The sequence below is a fragment of the Natator depressus genome, chromosome 1 (genome assembly GCF_965152275.1).
Source record: "Natator depressus isolate rNatDep1 chromosome 1, rNatDep2.hap1, whole genome shotgun sequence".
NCBI classification, from domain to species: domain Eukaryota; kingdom Metazoa; phylum Chordata; order Testudines; family Cheloniidae; genus Natator; species Natator depressus.
In genome coordinates, this window is record NC_134234.1 from 52123007 (window position 1) to 52145599 (window position 22593).

At 39.4% G+C, this 22593-nt stretch overlaps 1 protein-coding gene across 19 annotated transcripts in view; it reads right to left on the reverse strand.

Moving 5' to 3' along the window:
• The window catches only part of SUPT20H (SPT20 homolog, SAGA complex component), a 62865-nt gene that overhangs the window by 24991 nt on the left and 15281 nt on the right, over window positions 1-22593 (reverse strand). For 12 of the 19 annotated variants that reach the window (XR_012640373.1, XR_012640376.1, XR_012640374.1 and 9 more), the window contains exons 6-14: window positions 12463-12592; window positions 7740-7843; window positions 6941-7057; window positions 6694-6747; window positions 5628-5767; window positions 3823-3979; window positions 3662-3718; window positions 3188-3259; window positions 1673-1830 (exon numbers count right to left, since the gene is read on the reverse strand). Coding sequence is in view for 16 of the 19 variants with exons in the window: in XM_074959773.1 (XP_074815874.1) it covers window positions 1673-1830; window positions 3188-3259; window positions 3662-3718; window positions 3823-3979; window positions 5628-5767; window positions 6694-6747; window positions 6941-7057; window positions 7740-7843; window positions 12463-12592 (989 nt within the window). In the remaining 3 variants the exon portion in view is untranslated. The remainder of the gene's footprint in view (window positions 1-1672; window positions 1831-3187; window positions 3260-3661; window positions 3719-3822; window positions 3980-5627; window positions 5768-6693; window positions 6748-6940; window positions 7058-7739; window positions 7844-12462; window positions 12593-22593) is intronic. The other 7 variants (XM_074959780.1, XM_074959809.1, XM_074959850.1 and 4 more) reach the window with 1 other exon arrangement.

A 22593-nucleotide genomic window follows, 5' to 3' on the forward strand; every position in this document is an offset into this window, starting at 1 on the left:
GCTATTCATATTACTAAAAAAGAAGGATTCAGTTTGAAGTAAATATATTTTAAAAATAGAATATATGAAATCTGTTTCACTAATATCATTTTAATGTAATGCCCATATCCCTTAAAGGAATTTTTTTGGTCCAATTCAGACCAATTTAGGAAATTAGCATGGAAATTATAACCAATATAAGTCAAGGATTACAGATCTCCCAGGCTTTTCCCAGTAATCTACTATTTTCTTCTCTCTTTGTACAGTTCTCCTGGGAAATATGACCAATCTATTGCTTTTTCTGGTTAATGCAGATTCATGGTATGGAAGGGATTTCAGACGCAATGAGAGTGTGCTTGGGTGTATGTCAAGAAACACCAAAGCACTAAAATGTTAAAAGAAATGTTTAGTTTTCCTGATTTCTCTCATTATTTATCTTTCCCAATCATGCTTTCTCACAAGATGTAGCTCTAAATAAATATTTCTTGTTTGTTATTCACATTCACATTTTACTGAAAATTTTATTTCATTCTATTCAGATTTGAAATTTGCAATGAGAATCGTTAGGGTTACTTCAGAATTATTCATGTTGTTTCCATGGATTCAAAAAGCAAACTACTTTACAGGAAAATAAGGGGAATACATTTTTTGGATCCCTGACTTTTGAGGCTGGAATTTTCAAACGGAGCCAAAGAGATTTAGGGAACCAAATCCCAATAAGTTCTTAACATTGTGCATCAGGACTGGTATTTTCAAAGGAGCCAATTTCAATCAAAAACTCCCTTAGGTGCCTTTGAAAATCCCAGTTCCAGTGCACAACCCTTAGTGACTTTCTAAGATTAGTATAGCGCTCTAGAAAATAAACAGGCAAAGATGGAGACAAGTGTTAAAAATAACTAAAACTTGGCAGTATGAAATGGTTAAAATTAAAAAGTAATAGAGAAGGATTAAACACTAGGTAACAATACAGAATAGTAGCAGTTAACAAAACCTGATCATGCTAGCTGCTTTGTGCAAGTGGACAGACCCTTACATCCCATTGAAATCAATGGAAGCCTGCGCAGGTGCAAGGGCCAAGTATCCAGAGCACCTTGCAAGATTGGGGCCTAAAATAAGAACTAACAACGGGTAGGTAAAGGGATAGCTGTAGCCAGCTATATATAGTCAGTATATTTTAAAACAGAATTAAGAACATATGTACCAGTCATCATCCTTGTTTGTGTTGCATTCCCCCCCCGCTCTTTGTTTTTTTGTCTTTTTAGATTGTAAACTCTTTGGATAAAGGACTGTGTCCGTTCCTATATGTTTGTACAGTGCCAGACACATTTTCAGCACTATCATAATATAAGTACTGAAAATGGGAACACCACTGGAAATGTGTCATGGAAATTCTACAATTGTCCCTCCAAATTGAGATTTTGTTCCAATATAACTTTAATGTGGGAAGATATGAGATTCTTGTGATTGTATCTGAATTTATGCATTACACAATTTACTACTTTTCTTTTTAAGATGACATTGGCACATGTGGGTTAGATATTTTTAAATTTCTGAAATGAAATCCTTTAACCACATTTTTAGTTTTCTAGTGTAATTAGGTACACATTTGTCATTATGATCTAAGCAGGTAAATACGCCCGTTTTTTCCTCAATTTTCATAGAATAGACCTTTTTAAATATACATGCTACTTACTGTGATGGAGTTACTGGGCTGTCATTCTCCTCACTGCCTTTGAACGTCTGTATTTTACCATAGTACAGCGGATTACCAAGGGACTGAAAAATGGTCAGTTTTGTTTTCTGAAGTTGATTACCAACTTCACATTCAAACACATAATCATCTCTTATCTCCTAAAAGACAGAACGACATTATACATAGAATCTTTTCAAAAACAAGTTAACAAAAAAGGCTGATCAATATATGTCAGAAATCTACAAAATACAAATTGCAAGTAACACAATCTAGTAGTCCCTAAATATCACTTTGCTCAGCAGGAATGAAAAATGATTTTCAGAAAAAATTCTCTAACTAATAGGATGGGAGAGATAAATAAGTTACTTAAAAAACAAGAAATACAGAGAACCCGTAACTATTTATGATAGATAGTGGAAGTGCAGACAGAAGAAACACATCTAAAAGTAGACACACAAGGTGGGTGAGGGAATATCTTTTATTGGACCAACTGTAAATGGTATTATCTCAGCCACCTTGTCTCTCTGATATCCAGGGGCCAATACAGCTACAACACTGCAAATATCTAAAAGTAGTTATATACACAACACAGAACTATGGTTGAATAGGATGCCATAGGGATGAAAATTAGGTACTACAAGAAAAGCATACAACCAAGATGGTAGATTTTGGTAATATGAAGTAACCTGCAAGGACAAAGAGATGGATGCTGAAGATAAAGTGGACACAGTATGTTGGTGGTTCCATTATGAAGAGTCCATAAACTGATTTCTAATTAACTTAAGCATTTTCTTATGTATTGGATCATGCAATTTGCAGCTGATCTATAGGTTTCACTGGGACAGTGGAGGAAAAAAACCTGTAGAGCCTTCTGCCTAAAATAGCCCTATGTACTAACGTGCTACAGCGCTTAGACTAGATGACCCTTGTGGTCCCTTCTAACCCTATGATTCTATGACCTCCCGTCCAGAATCTACTGCAAGAGTTATTACTGTAAAGGCAGCTCTCCTGACTCACCCATTACATGAGGATTAGAAACAAAACAAAGGTGTGTTGAAAGCAAGAAACATTGCTTCCTGTAAATTATTACATTTTTGTTACTACAGTAATGGCAGCAGCTTCCCACAGTGTCCTGCTATTATACAGGGAAATTAAGAGTACTTTGCATAGCTGATTATTGCAATGTGGGTAGGCAGTGTTGGCAAAGCAAAAATTCCATTACATCATGCTCACACTACAAAACTGAGGTTAAGGACTGGAATTTAAGAGTAAATTATTTTTTACTATTTTGTGTGCCAATGAGTAATAAATTATAGTTATTCTTTTAGCTTTGATAATCAACCCAATGCACCAGTGTGTGAAATTACACTTCCCCATGACAATCTCCCTTCCAAATTTTTATAGAAGACTAGATTATAGAAAAAAAAAATTTTATGCTCTCATTTACATTTTGTTGAAAGAAGCAGCATCTTAACTAGAGGGACAAAAGGTGGGCCAAAAGTCTAAATTACTCACATGTGCAGGCCAGACAGTAGGTTGAGAGTCATCAGGTTTGACAGACTTTTCCACTTTGGCATATTTTTCCACCTTAAAAGAAAAAGCAGATATCAGAATATAATGCATTTGAAACAAGTGTAGAGAAGAGCCTTAATGATTTCATACTTCTGTTACTTTGCTCTAATGTTTTCATTGAGGAATTCTCATAATCTTTAAATAGATTTAGCAGAGCTTTATTTAGCTGTAAAAAATCTATTGGCTAAGAGTGTGGCTCACACTGTGGGATGAGTGTGGAATCCCGTCACACTGAGAGTGAATCAATTGCATTCTAGCAGCTGTTCCTAAAGGCATTGTGCCCAAGCCCAGCACAATGTCCCAAAGAGGGCCATCATTGCTCACTGCTTTATCATTTATCTTCCTGCTTGATACACAAAATGTTGAATAAGTGAAATTTTTACTGACCCAAATGTGATTAGAAACAATTGAACTTACATCAACTTCAGAAGGTGCAGACAAGTAGCAAGGGTTCTGTTTCCACATATCTACACACTGAGAGGTGGGGAAAAAGTACAAAACAATGTGAGCATCCGTAAACTAATGATTAACAATAAATAAATAAAAATGTTCGCCCATCTAACTTGCAATGTACTTACATTTCCAGCTTTAGAAATTTTTAGGTCGTACTGCTGGGCCCCTTTCCTTTCCTTTCTTTTCTGTAAGTAGTCAAGTAGTCTGAGTTGAGGTGGAGTTGGATAATGTGCCACATCCTGCTGCCGATTCAGAGATGACCTGGAGTATCTCTTGAAACACCTATGGCATATTGAGAAGTGTGCTTGTAAAACAACAGACTGAAACATGCTACACAGGAAAAAGCTAGTCACGTAACGAAAAGATGTGCTGTGCAATATGGTTTTTAAATTGTCATCTTTTATGCTGTTGCATAACACATAACTGTGATCCATCTACTTTTAAACATGTTATTGTTCTTATGAGCCTCAAGGTCAAAACATTTATAGCAAATATTCTTGGAATAAAAATTATGATGGAAGAATTTTGTGAATTTTGACAGCAGTTAAAATATTACAAAAAACTGAATATTGTTCAGATTTATTTCATCTTGCCAAACCTTTGTGCAAAACCTACAAAAAGTTAAATTACATTAAAATATAAGACAGCGCTGCCACTCTCTCCAGCCCAGACAGGATCCTTAGCTATGTTAGTATTATACCGTACACTTGTAGTCATGAAGGCTTCTGATACAATCACACTGAAGCTAGCATATTAATTGATTTAGCTAATCTCTGCACACCTGAGCACCTAATATCCATTTTGACACCTACTTTGTTAATTCTAGCAGATCATTTATATATTTTACATGTTACTGAGCATACATATATCTTAGTAAAATAACTGTGAACCATTTCAGGCTACTGTAAAATAGTTGTGAACACTCAACCATACACAAAAATGAAGCTATTCTAACGGATTGTATAGTCGTTTGGAACCACACTGCTCTTAAAATCATTCAGACACTAATCCTCCAAACAATGATATACATGCTTAACTTTAAGCACATGAACAGTTCCACTGGCTATTTAAAATTCAGCTTGTGCATAAATGTTTACAGGATCGAGACCTTCTGCATGACACTGATGCTCTAAATTTGTTGCCCATTTAAGCAATAGAAAATCAAATTAATTGTGCTGGATTTTATCCTGTTATGTAGTTGAATATTTTTTCTAGTTTATAAATTAAAGTCAGGTCATGAAAATAAGATCCCATGTTCATAAAATAAAACCTGTGAAATATTATCCTGGTGAACCATAGCCTTTAATTCATTTTTTGCAAAGAAGTACAAGGAAGGTTTAAGATGAAACATTTTTAACACCATATACTCATATTTAACATTGTTCACAGCCGCATCTGCCTCAGCTCACATTTTGACTATAAGCCATGGCAAAAATATGGACATGACCATAAGAGAGCAATACAATTTGGTATTCATTCAGTATGGCATTGTAAGAAAATAATCCATGTGCATATATTATATGTATACACATTACATATACACTTAATATACTACCAGCTGCAATTTAGTATAATCCATGGCTTAATAGGCCTTAGAGCATTTCCTATTTGGAAGAGATTGCAAAAGCATTACACAGAACAAGTACTTAATAAGATTCAGATTACAAGTAATAACTGTTACTGTTATAAGACAAACTTTTGACTTTCCTTAAAAATATTTTTCCCAAGAGTCCTTCTTAAAACTTTAATGTATTAAAAATAAAATAAAAATTTCCAAAGAGTTTCAAAGCTTGTTTAATTTAAATTAATTTAGTCACTGGTCATGAACATACATGTTAGTGCATGATTTTTCTTATTTTTTCTTTAAAGTGATCTGTAAAATTCTAAACAGGTTTATATATGTCCTGACATATCACAGACTAATTATTACCGTTTCATTGGGCGAGTGTTCATCTTCTGCTTGTTATAGAGGAGTCTGTTTGCTGTGCAGGTTACGGCTATTGAAGGATCAAGACACAAAGGCTCTGCTGTAGCCAAGATAAGTTGGCTCTCAAGTAGAAGTTTGTCTTCCTATAATATATGCAAATTTTAATTATGTAAAAAAACGTGGAACTTTTGTATATCTATATAGGCTTTTATTTCATGCTAATCATCATGGTATCTGACTGTGTGTATACATATGCACGCACATGCACGCACAATTTGATAACTTTGTTTTGGATTGTTAACCCAGGAAAATATAATATTTATTGTTTAGGAATCATGAAATCATTATGCTCTATTGTAGGTTGAGGAACTTCTAGATTTTTTTACAGAAAAAAAGGACGAATACTGAGAAATAAATGTTTTTACACACACACACACACACACACACACACACTACAAGCAATAAGCAAATCAGCAGTCTGTTTGTCAATGATGTATCTTGATGAGGAGGCAGAGTTTCTATTTTACCACAACTGATATATATGAGACAACAGATACTGGTTGTGGCAAAGAACTTGAATTGCCTGTGCTTCTCTGCAGATGTATTTTGCCACTAGTAACTTCTGTTGTATTAAACCAACTAGAATTGCATAATCCTAGTTTCACTCTGCTATCAGTACCAGTGGGAAGGTGCTTCTACACAGGAGAATAGTATAGTGTTATAGAGTCCTTCTTCAGATGCCAACCTGGGCCTACATGATGAAGATGATGGAGGGTGAGGACGGTAGACTAGTTAGACTATCTCTAATTTTGTCATCCTATATAATCAAAGATTAAGTTCTAAGCATCTTCAACACATATTGTCTTCTGTGTGAGCTGAGGGTGCTCAGCATCTCGCAAGATCAGACTGCTAGTGAGCTAATTTGGCACATCTCTAGATCATTAAACAGACTCTCAATCACCCTAAAATAACCCAAAGGTCTGTACAATGTCAGTTTAATATAATTAGCAAAACTGCTTTGTTCCATCCTTTATATCACTGTAAGGTTTAAATTTACATGGAAACTCACCTGTGTCCATTTGTGGTTGTCACTTGTTAGAGAATGCACATCACAAACTAAAGTCTGGAAAAATAGGCAAATTTTTGGTTACTTTTCAAATAAATATGATAATATAATGGTAATATATTTGTATATAAATTATATAAAATATTTAAAAGTGATGGCTAATTTCTATTATGACATTTATCTTAAAGAGTGAGAAAAGGGGGATCCCACTCAGGGTAGTTTAAACCATTTAATTTGATGTACCTCTTACCTGCATTGTTGGACGCAGAAGAACATGCTTGCTTTGGTATGTTGGAGATTTCATGTTACCAGACTGCCTATAGTCACGTATTTCTGCTATGACACACCCACAATGAAAAATATTAACCTGTTTGAAACAAACAAAAATATTTCTCTAAATATATATATTATATAATTATCTCAGGACCCACCATTGTAATTTATTCTTTTGGCTACTGATTGAATGCTCTTATAGCTCATTGTGAACTCCTGTTATGTTTTCACTCTGTAAATATATATACCCCATCCAGACATAAAACCAAATTCATCCCCAGCACAGGATGGTGTCATTTCTGCCGAGGTCAGTGGGAGTTGTACAGTTGTTTCTGCTTGCATAATGTGGTCCTTGGTGCTGTGCTTATTAGTACGATGGCTAAACCAGTAAAGAGTTCTAAACCACTAGGCATTGTCAAGTGTAGTGATCCTTAGTACACACCCAGACAGGTCCAACACCCAAGCTCCAAAAGAGCATATTAACATTAAGACAGAAAACGTGACTACCTACATTTATGAAATTCCAATCTCAAACATTTCACTACAGTGCATTTTTCTGGTGCATAACAGCCATAGGGGTTTGTCATGTTAGACTAAACCATGGCAAAAAATGTGCATGAATTCATTTGTTTTGGATGCTAACAAGATATTTTATTTTGGATACTAAAAGAATTATGACCCTGATGCTTCAAAATGCTCATTGCAGGTGCACCAAGCCCTTCACCTGATCAGAGACTAATTAAAAGAATAACCCTTCATTGTAAAGACTTTCTTACCTGAGATTTTTCTAAAAGATCCACCAAAATAGGTGGCAGCTCCTCTGCATCCAAATATTCAAGGAGTTCACCTTCCTCATAAGGCAGTCGAATGGTCTCAGAATCTGAATTCAAACAAATAATGCAATGCCTTATCTATTTCTTCCCACTACAGCTTCAGAAGTAAAATGCTAAATATAAGCATGTTAAAAAGAAAAAGTGGGGTTGTTGAAAACTATCCCAAATCCCAATGTTCTTTGCATAATATCCATTTTCATGCTTTTGACTATATTTCCAAGCCATTTAATATTGGCTTTATCCAGCTCTCATGGCAGTAAATGGCAAAACTCTTATTTATCTCTATAAGAGCAGAATTTGGCCACCAAATGAGTTCTCTGTAAACCTAAACTACAGGGAGACAGGAAATCTGTCTCTTTCAGTATCAGCAAGTAGAACTAATTCAGCAATAAATGATAGAAATGATTAAAAAACAAACAAAGTAGTGCAAACAACCCTAAAGTATTCATCCCTCATCCTGCAAACACTTATGCACTTGCTTAACTTCAAGCACATAAGTAATCCCATTGGATTCAATGAGACTACTCACTACTGAAAGTTAAGTATGTACATAAGTGTTTGCAGGATCGAGGGCTACATGTTTCAACAATAACATAGTCCCTATATGGACAAACTAAATTTCCTGTTTGTTGTAGAAAGTGCAGAATGCTGCTTTCCAAATCTGTCTCACCTGATATTTGCCTTGAACTGGGTGACAGAAGTAACACAATGTATTAAAGAAATTGCTAATTTATTTTTTAAGAAATTACCTAAAAATTGCCTATTCTTTCATCTCAGAGAGGTGATTAAGAAAAAGCAGAAAGCCTACAAGGAGTGGAAGATGGGAGGGATCAGCAAGGAAAGCTACCTTATTGAGGTTAGAACATGTAGGGGTAAAGTGAGAAAGGCCAAAAGCCATGTAGAGTTGGCCCTTGCAAAGGGAATTAAAACCAACAGTAAAAAGTTCTATAGCCATATAAATAAGAAGAAAACAAAGAAAGAAGAAGTGGGACCGCTAAACACTGAGGATGGAGTGGAGGTGAAAGATAACCTAGGCATGGCCCAATATCTAAACAAATACTTTGTCTCAGTCTTTAATGAGGTTAATGAGGAGGTTAGGGATAATGGTAGGATGACAAATGGGAATTAGGATATAGAGGTAGATATTACCACATCCGAGGTAACAGCGTAATGGGACTAAATGGGGGGGCCCAGACAATCTTCATCCAAGAATATTAAAGGAACTGGCACATGAAATTGCGAGCCCATTAGCAAGAATTTTTAATGAATCTGTAAACTCAGTGGTTGTACCATATGACTGGAGAATTGCTAACATAGTTCCTAGTTTTAAGAAAGGGAAAAAAAGTGATCCGGGTAACTACAGGCCTGTTAGTTTGACATCTGTAGTATGCAAGGTCTTGGAAAAATTTTGAAGGAGAAAGTAGTTAAGGACATTGAGGTCAATGATAATTGGGACAAAATACAACATGGTTTTACAAAAGGTAGATCGTGCCAAACCAACCTGATTTCCTTCTTTGAGAAGGTAACACATTTTTTAGACAAAGGAAATGCAGTAGATCTAATTTACCTCAATTTCAGTAAGGCATTTGATACGGTTCCACATGGGGAATTATTAGTGAAATTGGAAAAGATGGGGATCAATATGAAAACTGAAAGGTGGACAATGAACTGGTTAAAGGGGAGACTACAATGGGTCATACTGAAAGGTGAACTGTCAGGCTGGAAGGAGGTTACTAGTGGAGTTCCTCAGGGATCGGTTTTGGGACCAATCTTATTTAATCGTTTTATTACTGACCTTGGCGCAAAAAGTGGGAATGTGCTAATAAAGTCTGCAGATGACACAAAGCTGGGAGGTATTGCCAATACAGAGAAAGACTCGGATATCATACAGGAAGATCTGGATGACCTTGTAAACTGGAGTAATACTAATAGGATGAAATTTAAGAGTGAAAAGTGCAAGGTCATGCATTTAGGGATTAATAACAAGAAGTTTTGTTATAAGCTGGGGACGCATCACTTGGAAGTAACAGAGGAGGAGAAAGACCTCAGAGTATTGTTGGCTCACAGGATGACTATGAGCCGCCAATGTGATATGGCCGTGAAAAAAACTAATTCAGTCTTGAGATGCATCAGGCAAGGTATTTCCAGTATAGATAAGGAGGTGTTAGTACCGTTACACAAGGCACTGGGGAGACCTCATCTGGAATACTGTGTGCAGTTCTGGTCTCCCATGTTTAAGAAAGATGAATTTAAACTGGAACAGGTACAGAGAAGGACTACTAGGATGATCCAAGGAATGGAAAACCTGTCTTATGAAAGGAGACTCAAAGAGCTTGGCTTGTTTAGCCTAACCAAAAGAAGGCTGAGGGGAGATAGGATTGCTCTCTATAAATATATCAGAGGGATAAATACCAGGGAGGAAGAGGAATTATTTAAGATCAGTACCAATGTGGACACAAGAACACATGGATATAAACTGGCCATCAGGAAGTATAGACTTGAAATTAGACGAAGGTTTCTAACCATCAGAGGAGTGAAGTTCTGGAACAGCCTTCCACGGGGAGCAGTGGGGGAAAAAGACATATCTGGCTTCAGGACTAAGCTTGATAGTTTATGGAGGGGATGGTATGATGGGATAGCCTAATTTTGGCAATTAACTGATCTTTGACTATTAGCTGTAAACATGCCCAATGGCCTGTGATGGGATGTTAGATGGAGTGGGATCTGAGTTACTACAGAGAATTCTTTCCTGGGTGTCTGGCTGGTGAGTCTTGCCGACATGCTCAGGGTTTAGCTGATCGCCATATTTGGGGTCGGGAAGGAATTTTCCTCCAGGGCACATTGGCAGAGGCCCTGGGGGTTTTTCGCCTTCCTCTGCAGATTGGGGCGTGGGTCACTTGCTGGAGGATTCTCTTCACCTTGAAGTCTTTAAACCATGATTTGAGGACTTCAGTAGCTCAGACATAGGATAGGGGTTTGTTACAGGAGTGGGTGGGTGAGATTCTGTGGCCTGCATTGTGCAGGAGGTCAGACTAGACCATCGTAATGGTCCCTTCTGACCTTAAAGTCTATGATTCTATGATTATATTTTACTGTAGACATTTTTATTTAAATATCTTGTTTTCCCAAAGGATGCTCTACAATATGATTAATATTCTGAAGTTCCTGTTCCTGGCTAAAAGGTACAAAACAGTTTTAATTAGGCTTATATTTTCAGAAGTGACTAGTGATTTTGGGTGCCTGAGTTTTACCTGATAAAACTTAAAAGGGCTTGATTGTCATGAAATGTTGAGAGCCACCCCTTTGAAAATCAGGACATTTTAGGTGTCTCAAATTGGGCACATAAAATCACTAGTCACTTTTGAAAACGTTCCTCCTTAACTATAAACACAGTTGATAGTACCACCTACAATTAAGGTTACCTGACATTTCCCATTTTAAGACCCTCTTTTTAGCTGCTTATAATTTTACCAAATTGAACCACATGGGCTGAAATTTCCTATGTTTTGTGTCTGTTTAAGGCTGAATTTTCCTCCAAAGTTTTTTTTTTTTAAATGGCTCAGTGAGATTAGGGAAAAAATGAGATTAAGGGAAAATTTGTTGTTTTGCCCAGGTTAAAAAAAATTCTTATAACTGTTTCGCTGAGAACCTCCAGTGCCTCTGTGCTTTGGAGCAGGGACTTGAAGTTTGGCAGGAGCATTGCTTTTTGCTGTTCCCCTGGAAAAGTTCCCAAATCTGGCTAAGTTATAAAACTTTGAAAAAAAATTAAGTTCACACATACTTAGTAGAGACATAGTAAAATTTGGCAGCTAAATGCTCTGAAGAGTCCATCTTGACTGGGCCTGTTCCAGCCCAGGGCTACATGAGCTGAGAAGATCTTCCCCTGCCATTGCTGCACCCAGCTGCTGTGGGCCATCACAGCACCCAGCACAGAACAGAGAGCAGGACAACTGTCTTTCCAGTTCCCCCAATGCTCGCCCAGCTGGGATTCAGGCAGCATGTAGGAAGCAACTTAACTTGAGTGCAGAGGGGATGAATTGGACCTGAGTGTGTGGAGTAGTGGAGGGAATAGATTGGGACAAGCAACCCAGAGGAGGAAGGAAGATTAGGATGAGGAACACAGAGAGGAAAGTGCCTGAGACGGGAGGAGGAGCTGGGGGGCAGCAGAGACTGAAACTGCCTGGGCAATGGACCTTGGAGAAGACTAGAACTTGAACAGGGAGAGTGGGCCTGGCTAGGCAAAGAGACTTGGAAAGACTGGGACAAGAAGACTGGCAGGGGATGAAGGACTGGGACAGGCTGGATTTAAGTAGTAGAGGCCAAACACCCCTGAAAAGGGATGAATTTGTCTCTGGATAAATAAATGTTATATACCAAATTAAGGACTATTCAGAGGGCTAAAGCTTGCTAATTTAGAGTTTATTCCTATGCTCATATTAGCATCATCCATGATCAGGTGTTTGGACATTTTTAGTTCAAGAACAGAATTGTACAGAAGATTGCTTTAGAACAGAATGCTTTATGGATACAGACTAACATGGCTACCCCTCTGATACTTAGAACAGAAACAAGTACCAAATGCAAGCAGCCAGCATGGCTCATATTGACTAACTAGCGTTTGTAAAGCACTTTGAAGATGAAAAGAGTTAAGCAGCAAGAATATTACCTGATCCATTTTTTCCCCTGAGCATCAGCGAATAACCCTCATTCCCTGGATAGAGGTTCACTACCAGACATGACAAAGTCTCCTGCATAACCAGCTTCTCAAGTAAGTTCACATTTCGCCTCAGCTTCTGCTTTAAAAGTAAAGGGTGCTCATGAAAATAATCAATAAAATCAAGTAATTAATAATATGACATTGTTAACAAAAATAAATAAATCAGAAGGTGAAATTATTAGAGAATGCTGAACATAGTTTACCTTAGTGTCAAGGTATAGATTTAAAGAAGCCAAATATTTAAACAAACACACAATACGGCACATTCATGAAGTAATGCAAACTGCATACCTTTAAAAAAAAAAAAGATTTGAGAAAAATCACTCAGTTGGCTCTTTTTAATCCTTTTCACTCCTAGGTCCACAGTTAATATGGTTATAATCTAAGAATACCCCCTATGCTATAACCCCATAAACCTACTCTGTATATTTATTTAATAAATTGTAAATTTAACCAAATGGCACTTTTTGACCAAAGAACAAACAGGCCTTCAGAAATTCTTAACAGCAAAAGTTTCCCTCCAGCTTTACAGTATGACTGTAGAATCTGGAAGCTTTCCTAGTTGCATTGCCTTACCTAAATTTGCTGAAATCTGGTTCAAGTGCTACAATAACTTTTCACTATTATTCGTAAGGAGGTTCATGTTCACTAACAACAGTTAAAGATGTGAATGACCTATTTGCCCCTCTTCCCCGCCCTATGCCCACTATACTTTCAGCTACTCAAAGTCCTTGGCAACAAAAGGGTATTAATTTTTTAAGCCCAAGATTTCTCTTTTTCTCCTTCTATCTTCATTTTATGGTTGAAGGCTAAGGTTGGGTAGAGGTGCTGCTTAAATGAAATGCATCATGAGTCACATCCAGGGAATAAACAAAAGTTTCACCACCATTGTCTTCTCCTACAAGGACCCAACACATCAGATGTGGGAAGACTGGGGGAAAAAACATCAATGTGCTACCACTTTTTCTAGGGGAAATATTTCTGAGAGGAAAGGGAAAACAGATTGAGGAAGGAGTGTTGCTGCTAAGCCAAGAGGCTATTTTATCAGGGCTGCAGGAAGAATGGGGGAAAAACTGTGGATCACACCTTGCTTAGCCCTGGGCTGACTGTCAGGAGCCTTTCCTGTGCCTCTCAAACTCATAAATGGTGGTAACAACTGCATGTTCCCCTATCTAACACACTTGAGAGAGACATGCAGGCAACAACAGAGGAATGGATGAAACAGCATAGTTTCTGCTGCATGGAAAAGAGACAGGGAAGAAACCAGCTAGGGTGACCAGATGTCCTGATTTTATAGGGACTGTCCCGATATTTGGGGCTTTTTCTTACATAGGCTCCTATTATCCCCCACCCCGTGTCCCGATTTTTCACACTTGCTGTCTGGTCACCCTAAAACCAGCTCCTGCCAGCAGTGCAAGGCTAGACTGCTCAAAAGATAAGACTCTTCCCCTGTGGCACTGGAGACATAACCTGCCAGCAATGCAAACCTTTCCATCTACCAGACTCACATGACACCACAGCTCCAAGTAGGAACAGATTGCACATATATTGCTTCCACAGAAGCTCAGTGCTTACAGAATTGGGGATGAGGCTGCTATACCTTCAGCTGAGTTGAGATTCGAATAATAATGTAAGAGCACAACTGTCCTAGTGAAGCAACAAAAAGGTACACTTGGTTTGTGTGCTTGAGAGGAAGAGCCCCAATCTCAACCCAACCCATTCACCTAGCTCAAGCAATGTTTTCCTTACGTGTAGTGCTTTGTTTAAAAAACAAACAAAACTTCCCACAATCACAAGAACAGCCATATCGGGTCAGGCCATGGTCCATCTAACCCAGTATCCTGTGTCTGACAGAGGATCAGCCTAGGATTGTTTCCCTTTGGGAGGAATTCTTATCAAATGTTGCTCTTGTTTTCAAGAAAAGGTCTGTTTTCAGTATTGGACAATTATGTTCCTTTCATTCTTGGTCATAGTGTAGCTCAAGATTTCCAGTCACATGACAAGGCATGTTAACTTGAGAGTACTCAAATTCTGCAGGACTAAACTCAGGAACAAAGTCTTTGCTGTTATTTAACAGAGATCAACAGGAAATGAATTTCAGATAATTGGATTTTATAATACTCCGTACCACATAGTGTTTTATATCTTGTCACAATGATCTAAAGCACTCAAAGAATAAACAAGATCTCCATCTCTGTGTTCAGGGAACAGAATTATGACATTTTCTAATTCTGTTCTGGTGTGTAAATACCATGCAGCAGCGACACAGTTCATCGAGTGAAAAGCACTATTTTATGCTAAGCATGGGCAAGTGAGTAACTTCATCAACTGACCACTTCTGACAGAATTACTACCTGCAGGCAGAATTAGATACATAATTCACTTCAGAAGTGTATCCAAAGTGTCCCATTAATAATGGAAAACAGGGATCTATATTTTTAAGGGAGGGAGTTGTCCCCAAATTAATGATGAGTACAATTATAATGGTAATTCCATTGTAAATCTAATTTAATTCAGTTAACCACATGCAACTGTATGTGAATGACAAATTAATTTTATTTTTTCCAGATATATTCTTGTGAGTAAGTAGTTGTTCAGTTGCATTTTCTTATCTTTTTCGGCCCGCTGAGGCTAAAATAAGAAGATATTTTTGACATCAGGTTCACATTATCCATTCTGGATTGAACTATTTAAATCAACTTTTGAAGCATAAAGTGAGAGTGAGTTTGCAATATGAACTGGTTCTTGCAAGTACAAGATTTCAGAATCAGTTCCAGTAAAAACATCAATTTCTCCATTGAGCTGGCTGCTAGGAATGCTGGCTCAGGACTGGCCGTAGTGGGCCCGCTGGCTGCTGCTAGGATGTATGTGACAGATTTGGGGGTGATAAGTCCTTTTCTGTTTTCCCCTGCCTACCTCCACTTGGCACTCAGCAAGAGTAGAGAGTAAGCGCTTCATGTTTGGCCCAAGTGTGAGGGGCCAGTTACAGCAGCAAGCAAGAGGTAGAGAGTGGTTTCTTTTCCCTCCCCTGTCTTTTGCTGGGGCCCAATAACTACTACATACTATAAAGGACAGCTAGCCTTTTTCTGTCTCAAATCAGATCTAGGACAGGGGTTCTCAAACTGGGGGTCTGGACCCCTCAGGGGGTCGCAAAGTTATTACATGGGGGATTGCGAGCTGTCAGGCTCTATACCAAACAGCATTTATAGTGGGGTTAAATATATAAAAAAATGTTTTTAATTTATATGGGGGGCGGTCACACTCAGAGACTTTCTATGTTAAAGGGTTCAGAGTAGCAGCCGTGTTAGTTTGTATTCGCAAAAAGAAAAGGAGTACTTGTGGCATCTTAGAGACTAATGTATGGTCACACCCATTGTTTCATGTTCTCTATGTATATAAATCTCCAGACTGTATTTTCCACTGAATGCATCCGATGAAGTGAGCTGCAGCTCACGAAAGCTTATGCTCAAATAAATTTGTTAGTCTCTAAGGTGCCACAAGTACTCCTGTTCTTTTTATGTTAAAGAGGTCACCAGTACAAAAGTTTGAGAACTACTGATCTAGGAGAAGTGGTGTTTATTTTTCCTATCCCTGTATTTTTGTACGTCTGTATTTCTCCTATCCCTGCCTAACAGTAAAGCATTCAGTCAAGTATTTTATTAGCCCACCGGAACATCACTTGGAGAGAAATAAGATTAATTCCAAGATTGTGTGTTACTCTTCTTCTCCTGGACCCAAACTTATATTGTTTAAATTTACACTGTCAAAGTTTATTTTTATGACCGATCATCTCTCTTAACATGGCTAAAGTGAATGTTTCTGAAAAGCTGCTCTTGCTACTTATCAGTTGTCACGTTGTTTGGTAGTACACAAATATGGAAAAATGCCGCTACCATCCCTCTGAGGTCATTTTTCATTTTTTTCTTGGGCTGATAGTCACAGCTTTACAGAGACCAGCTGGTACAATTACCATAACTAGAAGCTATTTCTGAAACACAAGCCTACCACTTCACACAAAACACAGGCAAACGCTATCATCAACATTTTAGTTTCAGTAACGGGCCTAAAAATTCCTCTCTCTCTTTCAGTTTATCACATTTAGAAAAATCTTTATATAAAGCCCAGCAAATTCATACCTGATTCTACTGGCAACAGAAATTAATAGCATAGGATGATCTGCCCTGAATAGATGTATAGTTATGTCATCCTCTGGACATACCACAATTTTAGTCCTGTCACTTTCTCAGCCTTGAAGACTAACCTTTTTTAGTGTCAAAAACCAAATGGCCTAGTCTGTTCCAGAGCTGATTAGTACGATGAATGAGAGAGAGAGGGCTGCATTATTTTCAGCAATCTGTTTTGTAGCTATACAAGTCAAAGAGACTGGCTCATCACTTTCTAATTTCATAGAGCAAAGGGCCTCCTAACCCCATGTTATCTTCTATACAAAAGTGCAATCTCACTGATCCATCCGCAAACATTTTTTGGATGGCTTATTATATACAAGATTTTAAAAACTTTATTAATACATTTTATTCCAGCAATCATAATACTCAGCACTTATACAGCATTCTGAAACATAAATTATGCCTCATACAATGCCCGCGAATTTTTATATCCCTTCTACAGAAAGATAAAGATAAGGGAGAGCGGGCAATTTTCCTACAGTCACACAAGTGAGTAACAGAAAGATGAGAATCCAACAGTTCTGATACATTTTTTTGTGACATTGCAGAAGACATTATGCAAAAGATGAATTCATACCAACACAACTAATGAAGTGCTCCAATTAAAATAATATGTAAGTATTAACATATTTAAAGAGGTAAGGGGGACAGAACACAGAAAGGTTTCAGAGTAACAGCCGTGTTAGTCTGTATTTGCAAAAAGAAAAAAGAGGACTTGTGGCACCTTAGAGACTAACAAATTTATTTGAGCATAAGCTTTCGTGAGCTACAGCTCAGAAAACCATAAGAGCATTTTTGTTTAAAAACCAATTCCTCACAAGGGCTGTGCTTTGACCTATATCTCATAATAACTGAGAACAGCATAATTAGGACAGAAAGCAATTTATAGGCCAGGACCTTTTCCAGGATTATAAACATTATGGAATTCTTTATACATTATGTATTTAAAAGTACTTCATTCAGGACAAGTAGTTAATAATTTGTTTCCATTTTAATTATTTGACACGATTGTTTTATTTCTTCACATGGTGACAGAGATTTTCTTCTGTTCATGCAATGGAAGCCTGAAGTCTTCACACAGCATCTTCCTTCCCAAAAATAAGTCACTTGTGTTGCTCTATATGAAGTCTACAGTTCTGGGGGGGAAAATGGCTCAAAGTAGCTAAACCGAGAAGTTTGGAATTCTCCCTTGAGTACATTTTAACTGGTTTTCCAATCTTGAAGAGACAACATGTCCAGAGACATTGTAACAATATAGCATATATGCTCTAGTTCATCCACAAATTATTGGGCTGAATATAGGAATTAGTGAGTAACAGTCAGTGTTATGCAGGAGATTAGACTAAAATTTCCCTTCTAGTCTTGAAAACTACTGATCAAAATGGCAGAAGAGTTTTATTTAGAGTTTTTATTTTCCTAACATAATCAAGATCTGATTAATTATCCACAGACTATGAAGCATCCAGCGGCTATTTAGCATGGTAAATATGTATCTATTAATTACATTTAACACTTCACTATAATATGCAGATTAGCAGAAGTTTAAAAGGCTAAGTCTGTTTTCAAAGTTTAACTTATTCTTGTTTTTATAAGGAATTGCCTGTGCAGTAGAGATCCACCACTTCTAAAAAACCATTAACATTTCTGTTTGGACATTAAGAGTGATCTCATTCCCTTCTCCGCAATTTCCTGCCAATAGTTACAATAGGCTTAGTCCCATTCTTCCTGAGGGAGACCACCTCTGAACCAAACAGTCACTCTTTAAAGATTAACCACAAAATTAGTGCCATGTCCTATGCTTCTAAGAATGTATAAAGACTGCTTCAAATTCCTGCATTTATTTGCCTTGGATTCTTTTTGGATTGGACTTTTTTTTTTTGTTTTAGTCATTAGAAATAGCAGGTCATGGTTTCTCTTCTGGAGGGACTTCAAATGATTTTTTCAGTGACCCTTGTGGCCCTTCTAACCTGATGATTCTATGACTTGGGAACAATAGTTAGAGATCATAGAAGCTAACAGAACCAAGAAGTTGAAGCTTCAGACCCAGCCCCATAGACAATAAGGGAGGAAAAAATTGGACCAAATTAAGCCTTACTAAAAGAGAGCACTACTCACACAGACTGCAGTTACAGTTGTGCTTGCTTCCCCCAGAGCTTAATTTGGTGTGTGGAATGTCAAGTGCTAAGGAAAAAAGAGACAGGCTTTAATATTCTTAATTTAGGACTTCTTAAATGTTGAGGCTGCCTACATGTATAATAAAGGAACAGTATTTGACAAACTGTTTTAGTTTTATAGCTAATCTTGAAGCTAAATTTTCTAAGAATAAACTCAAAATAAATGCTATGGACTGAACAAAATTTGCCAGATTACTAGAGTTAAATTAGGGGGAATATATTTTCACACATACAGTCTTGTAACCAACTGTATTCTCATCCAAACTTCTTCCTCATGCTAACAGTAGTTCATAATTCTATAGCCAGATAAGCAGGCATTGAGAGTGAACTTCTAATCACAGAACACTGTCTAGCCCTGTATGATGTTCATTGCAGCAACAGATCTGCCTACACCAAGCAAGCATATCATTTCTTAGATTCCAAGGCCAGAAGGGACCACTGTGATCATGGAGTCTGACCTTCTGTACAACACAGGTCATAAAACATCCCCTGAATAATTCCTAGAGCATAGCTTTTAGAAAACATCAATCTTGATTTAGACATTATCAGTAATGGAGAATCCACCACAACCCTTGGTAAATTGTTCCAATGGTAATTTATCTTCACAGTCAAATTCACACTTTATTTCCAGTGCGATTTGTCTAGCTGCAACTTCCAGCCACTGGATCATATTATACTTTTCTCTGATTGACTGATGTCAGGCTGAGAGGCTTAAATTACCTTAGTCATGCCGTTTAACCTTTGTAAATATTGGCATAAGATTAACTTTTTCCAGTCTTCTGGAACTTCCATAGTACTCCCAACACTTATTGAAAAATCAACATTAACAGTCCAGCAAATGTTTTTGAGTCCAGGCAGCTCTTTTAAAACACTTGCATTCACTTATCTGGACCCACTGATCTAAAAAAAGTCTAAGTTTAATGCTTTCAAGAACAAGCATTGCAGATAATTGTGGCTCAGTGTTATTTGTTCCTGCAGCAGTTCAGTTTGTCTCCATTTACCAGCCTGCTTTTTAGTAGAAGTGCATCCAGCGAAAGAGGTCCTTCCAACCTCTGCTACTGTTATGACACCTCCCTCATAGCTCCTGCATTAGCTCCTAAAAGCAGCTCAATAGCCTGGAAGCTGTTTTTTTTTGGTTTACCATGTTTGTACCTAGTATTACATTGAACTTCATGTTAGAAGCTAAGCCTTATTCAAATGATTTTCAATAACTAACCCTGTGCCCCACCTAAGGCATGAAATGCTTTCACAATTGCATACAGGCAAATTGCCAGGAGGCTCCCTTCTATAGATAGGTTCTGGGCCTACAAGATCGGCCTGCATTACAAACAATGTCATCTCAGGGCTGTGGTGATCCTGGGATTTTTACTTATAGGCCTGATCTTCCAGCCTACATACAATTCAGCATGAGAGGGGACTGTGGTCTTAGGCCCAGTTTTGAAGATAAACTAAATATTCTATCTTATGATTCTTCTAGGGTTCAGACACAGGAGTGCTGAAGGCCAAAGTCTATAGCAGACGTGGACAAACTACAGACCGCGGGACCGTCCTGCCCGGCCCTCGAGCCCCTGGCCCATCCCCTGCTGTCCCCACTCCTCCGCAGTCTCAGCTCACTGTGCCACCCGTGCTCTGGCCCGCCGCTCCTACCAGGCGGCGCGGTGGCATGGTTGGCTCTGGGTGGAGGGGCTGTGAGCTCCTGCCGCTGTGAGTGGCACAGTAAGGGGGCGAGGAGAGGGGGGCGCGGTTGCATAGGCGTGGGAGTCCTGGGGGGCCTGTTGGAGGGCGGGGTGTGGATAGGGGTCGGGGCAGTCAGGGGACAGGAAGCAGGGGGGGTTGGATAGGGGGTAGGGTCACCGGGGTGGTTAGGGGCAGGGGACCCCGGGAGGGGGCAGTCAGGGGACAAGGAGCACAGGGGTTTGGATGGGTTGGGGGTTCTGAGGAGGGCAGTCAGGGGGTGGAAAGTGGGAGGGGGCCAGGCTGTCTGGGGAGGCACAGCCTTCCCTACCCGGCCCTCCATACAGTTTTGCAACCCCAATGTGGCCCTCAGGGCCAAAAGTTTGCCCACCCCTGGTCTAGAGGGAGCAAACTGCTCAGCCTGTTCTCTCCCTGCCACATCTGAAGCAGCAGCTCACCAGAAGACAATACTAGTCCTTGAGAGGAGGCAGAGAAAAGAGGACAGTGGTGGTGGGAGTACCACAAAAGATTAAGTAAAGAAAGCATTTGCTTGGAGATAGGGTGGTCCCTCAACTAATGTAATAGTTCTAGGGTCCCCTCGTTCCTGATTGGGGTAGGGTTGCCAACTGTCTAATCACACACACCCAAACACCCTTGTCCCCGCCCCCTGCTCTGCCCTGTCCTGAGCCCCGCCCACTCAATCTCCCTTACTCTGTTGCTCGCTCTCCCCCACCCTCTGTTACTTTCACCGGGTTGGGGCAGGGGGTTGGGGTGTGGGCTCTGGGCTGGGGCCGAGGGGTTTGGAGTGTGGGAGGGGGCTCCAGGTTGAACCTGGGGCTGGGGTGCAGGAGTGTGTGTGGGGTGCAAGCTCTGGAAGAGAGAGTTTGGGTGCAGGAGGGGGCTCAGAGCTGCAGCAGGGGATTGGGTGCGGGAGGGGGTGTGGGCGCCAACCAGGAGGTACTTACCTCAGGCAGCAGCGCAGGGAGCTAAGGAGGCTCCCTGCCTACCCTAGCGCTGCACAGCTCCCAGAAGCGACTGTCATGTCCAGTCCCCGGGGGATGGGGGAGGGGCAGTGGGCTCCCCACACTCCCGCGCCTCCAGGCGCTGCCCTGCAGTTCCCATTGGATGCAGTTCCCGGCCAATGGGAGCTGCGGAGTCGGCGCTGGAGGTGGGGGCAGTGCACTGAGACAACCCCCCCGGTCCCACTCCACAAGGGCCGCAGGGATGTGCTGGCTGTTTCTGGGAGCGCACAGGGCCAGGGGTGGCAGGGAACCTGACTTAGTCCCCTGTGCCACCTGAGTTTTAGTGCTTAAAATCTCCTGGGTTGGCTTTAGTAGCCTCCAGAAGATAGGGCCTGATTCCGGGAGACTCCTGGCAAAACTGGGAGGGTTGGCAACCCTAGATTGGGGCCACTTCTGCACAATTATTGTACAGACACATAGTAGGGGGCCACCATGAATCAAAAAGTGTGTAAATTGAGGGAGACAAGATAAAGGAAAACAAAATAGGTGCTGAGTGACATTACCAATACAACACCATCATACATTCTTAGTGATACCACATAGCATTATGGGATGCTTTTACCCCTGGTCTATGAAATTAACTCCAACCACTACCCCTTCCTCAATATCTTCATTAATCTGGAAAAGGGAGTAAAAATATTATAAATGAAGTTTGCAGATACTAAACCAGGAGAGTTGCAAACATTGCTGAGGACCAAGAAACACACAGGACCAAGAGTGGTTAGGAAACTGGGTAGAAAATAATGTAGAAAGATACAAGCAGTACTTCTGGAGAGAATATCAAATATTCATCAAAAAAAGAGAAAAGTCAATCCTGACAGGAAAACCTAGATGTGATAACAAACAGCATGTTAGACCTGAACTGACAATGCAATATGTCCGGGAACGTACTAATGCAAACTGGTTTCCCAACATCTCTTGCCCGTTCCCCTTCCATCATTTGGCCCCTGCTGCACCACCTGCCCTTTGAGCCAAATGCGAGGAGTGGCATGAGCGCCTTCCAGCTACTGGAACACACTAGAT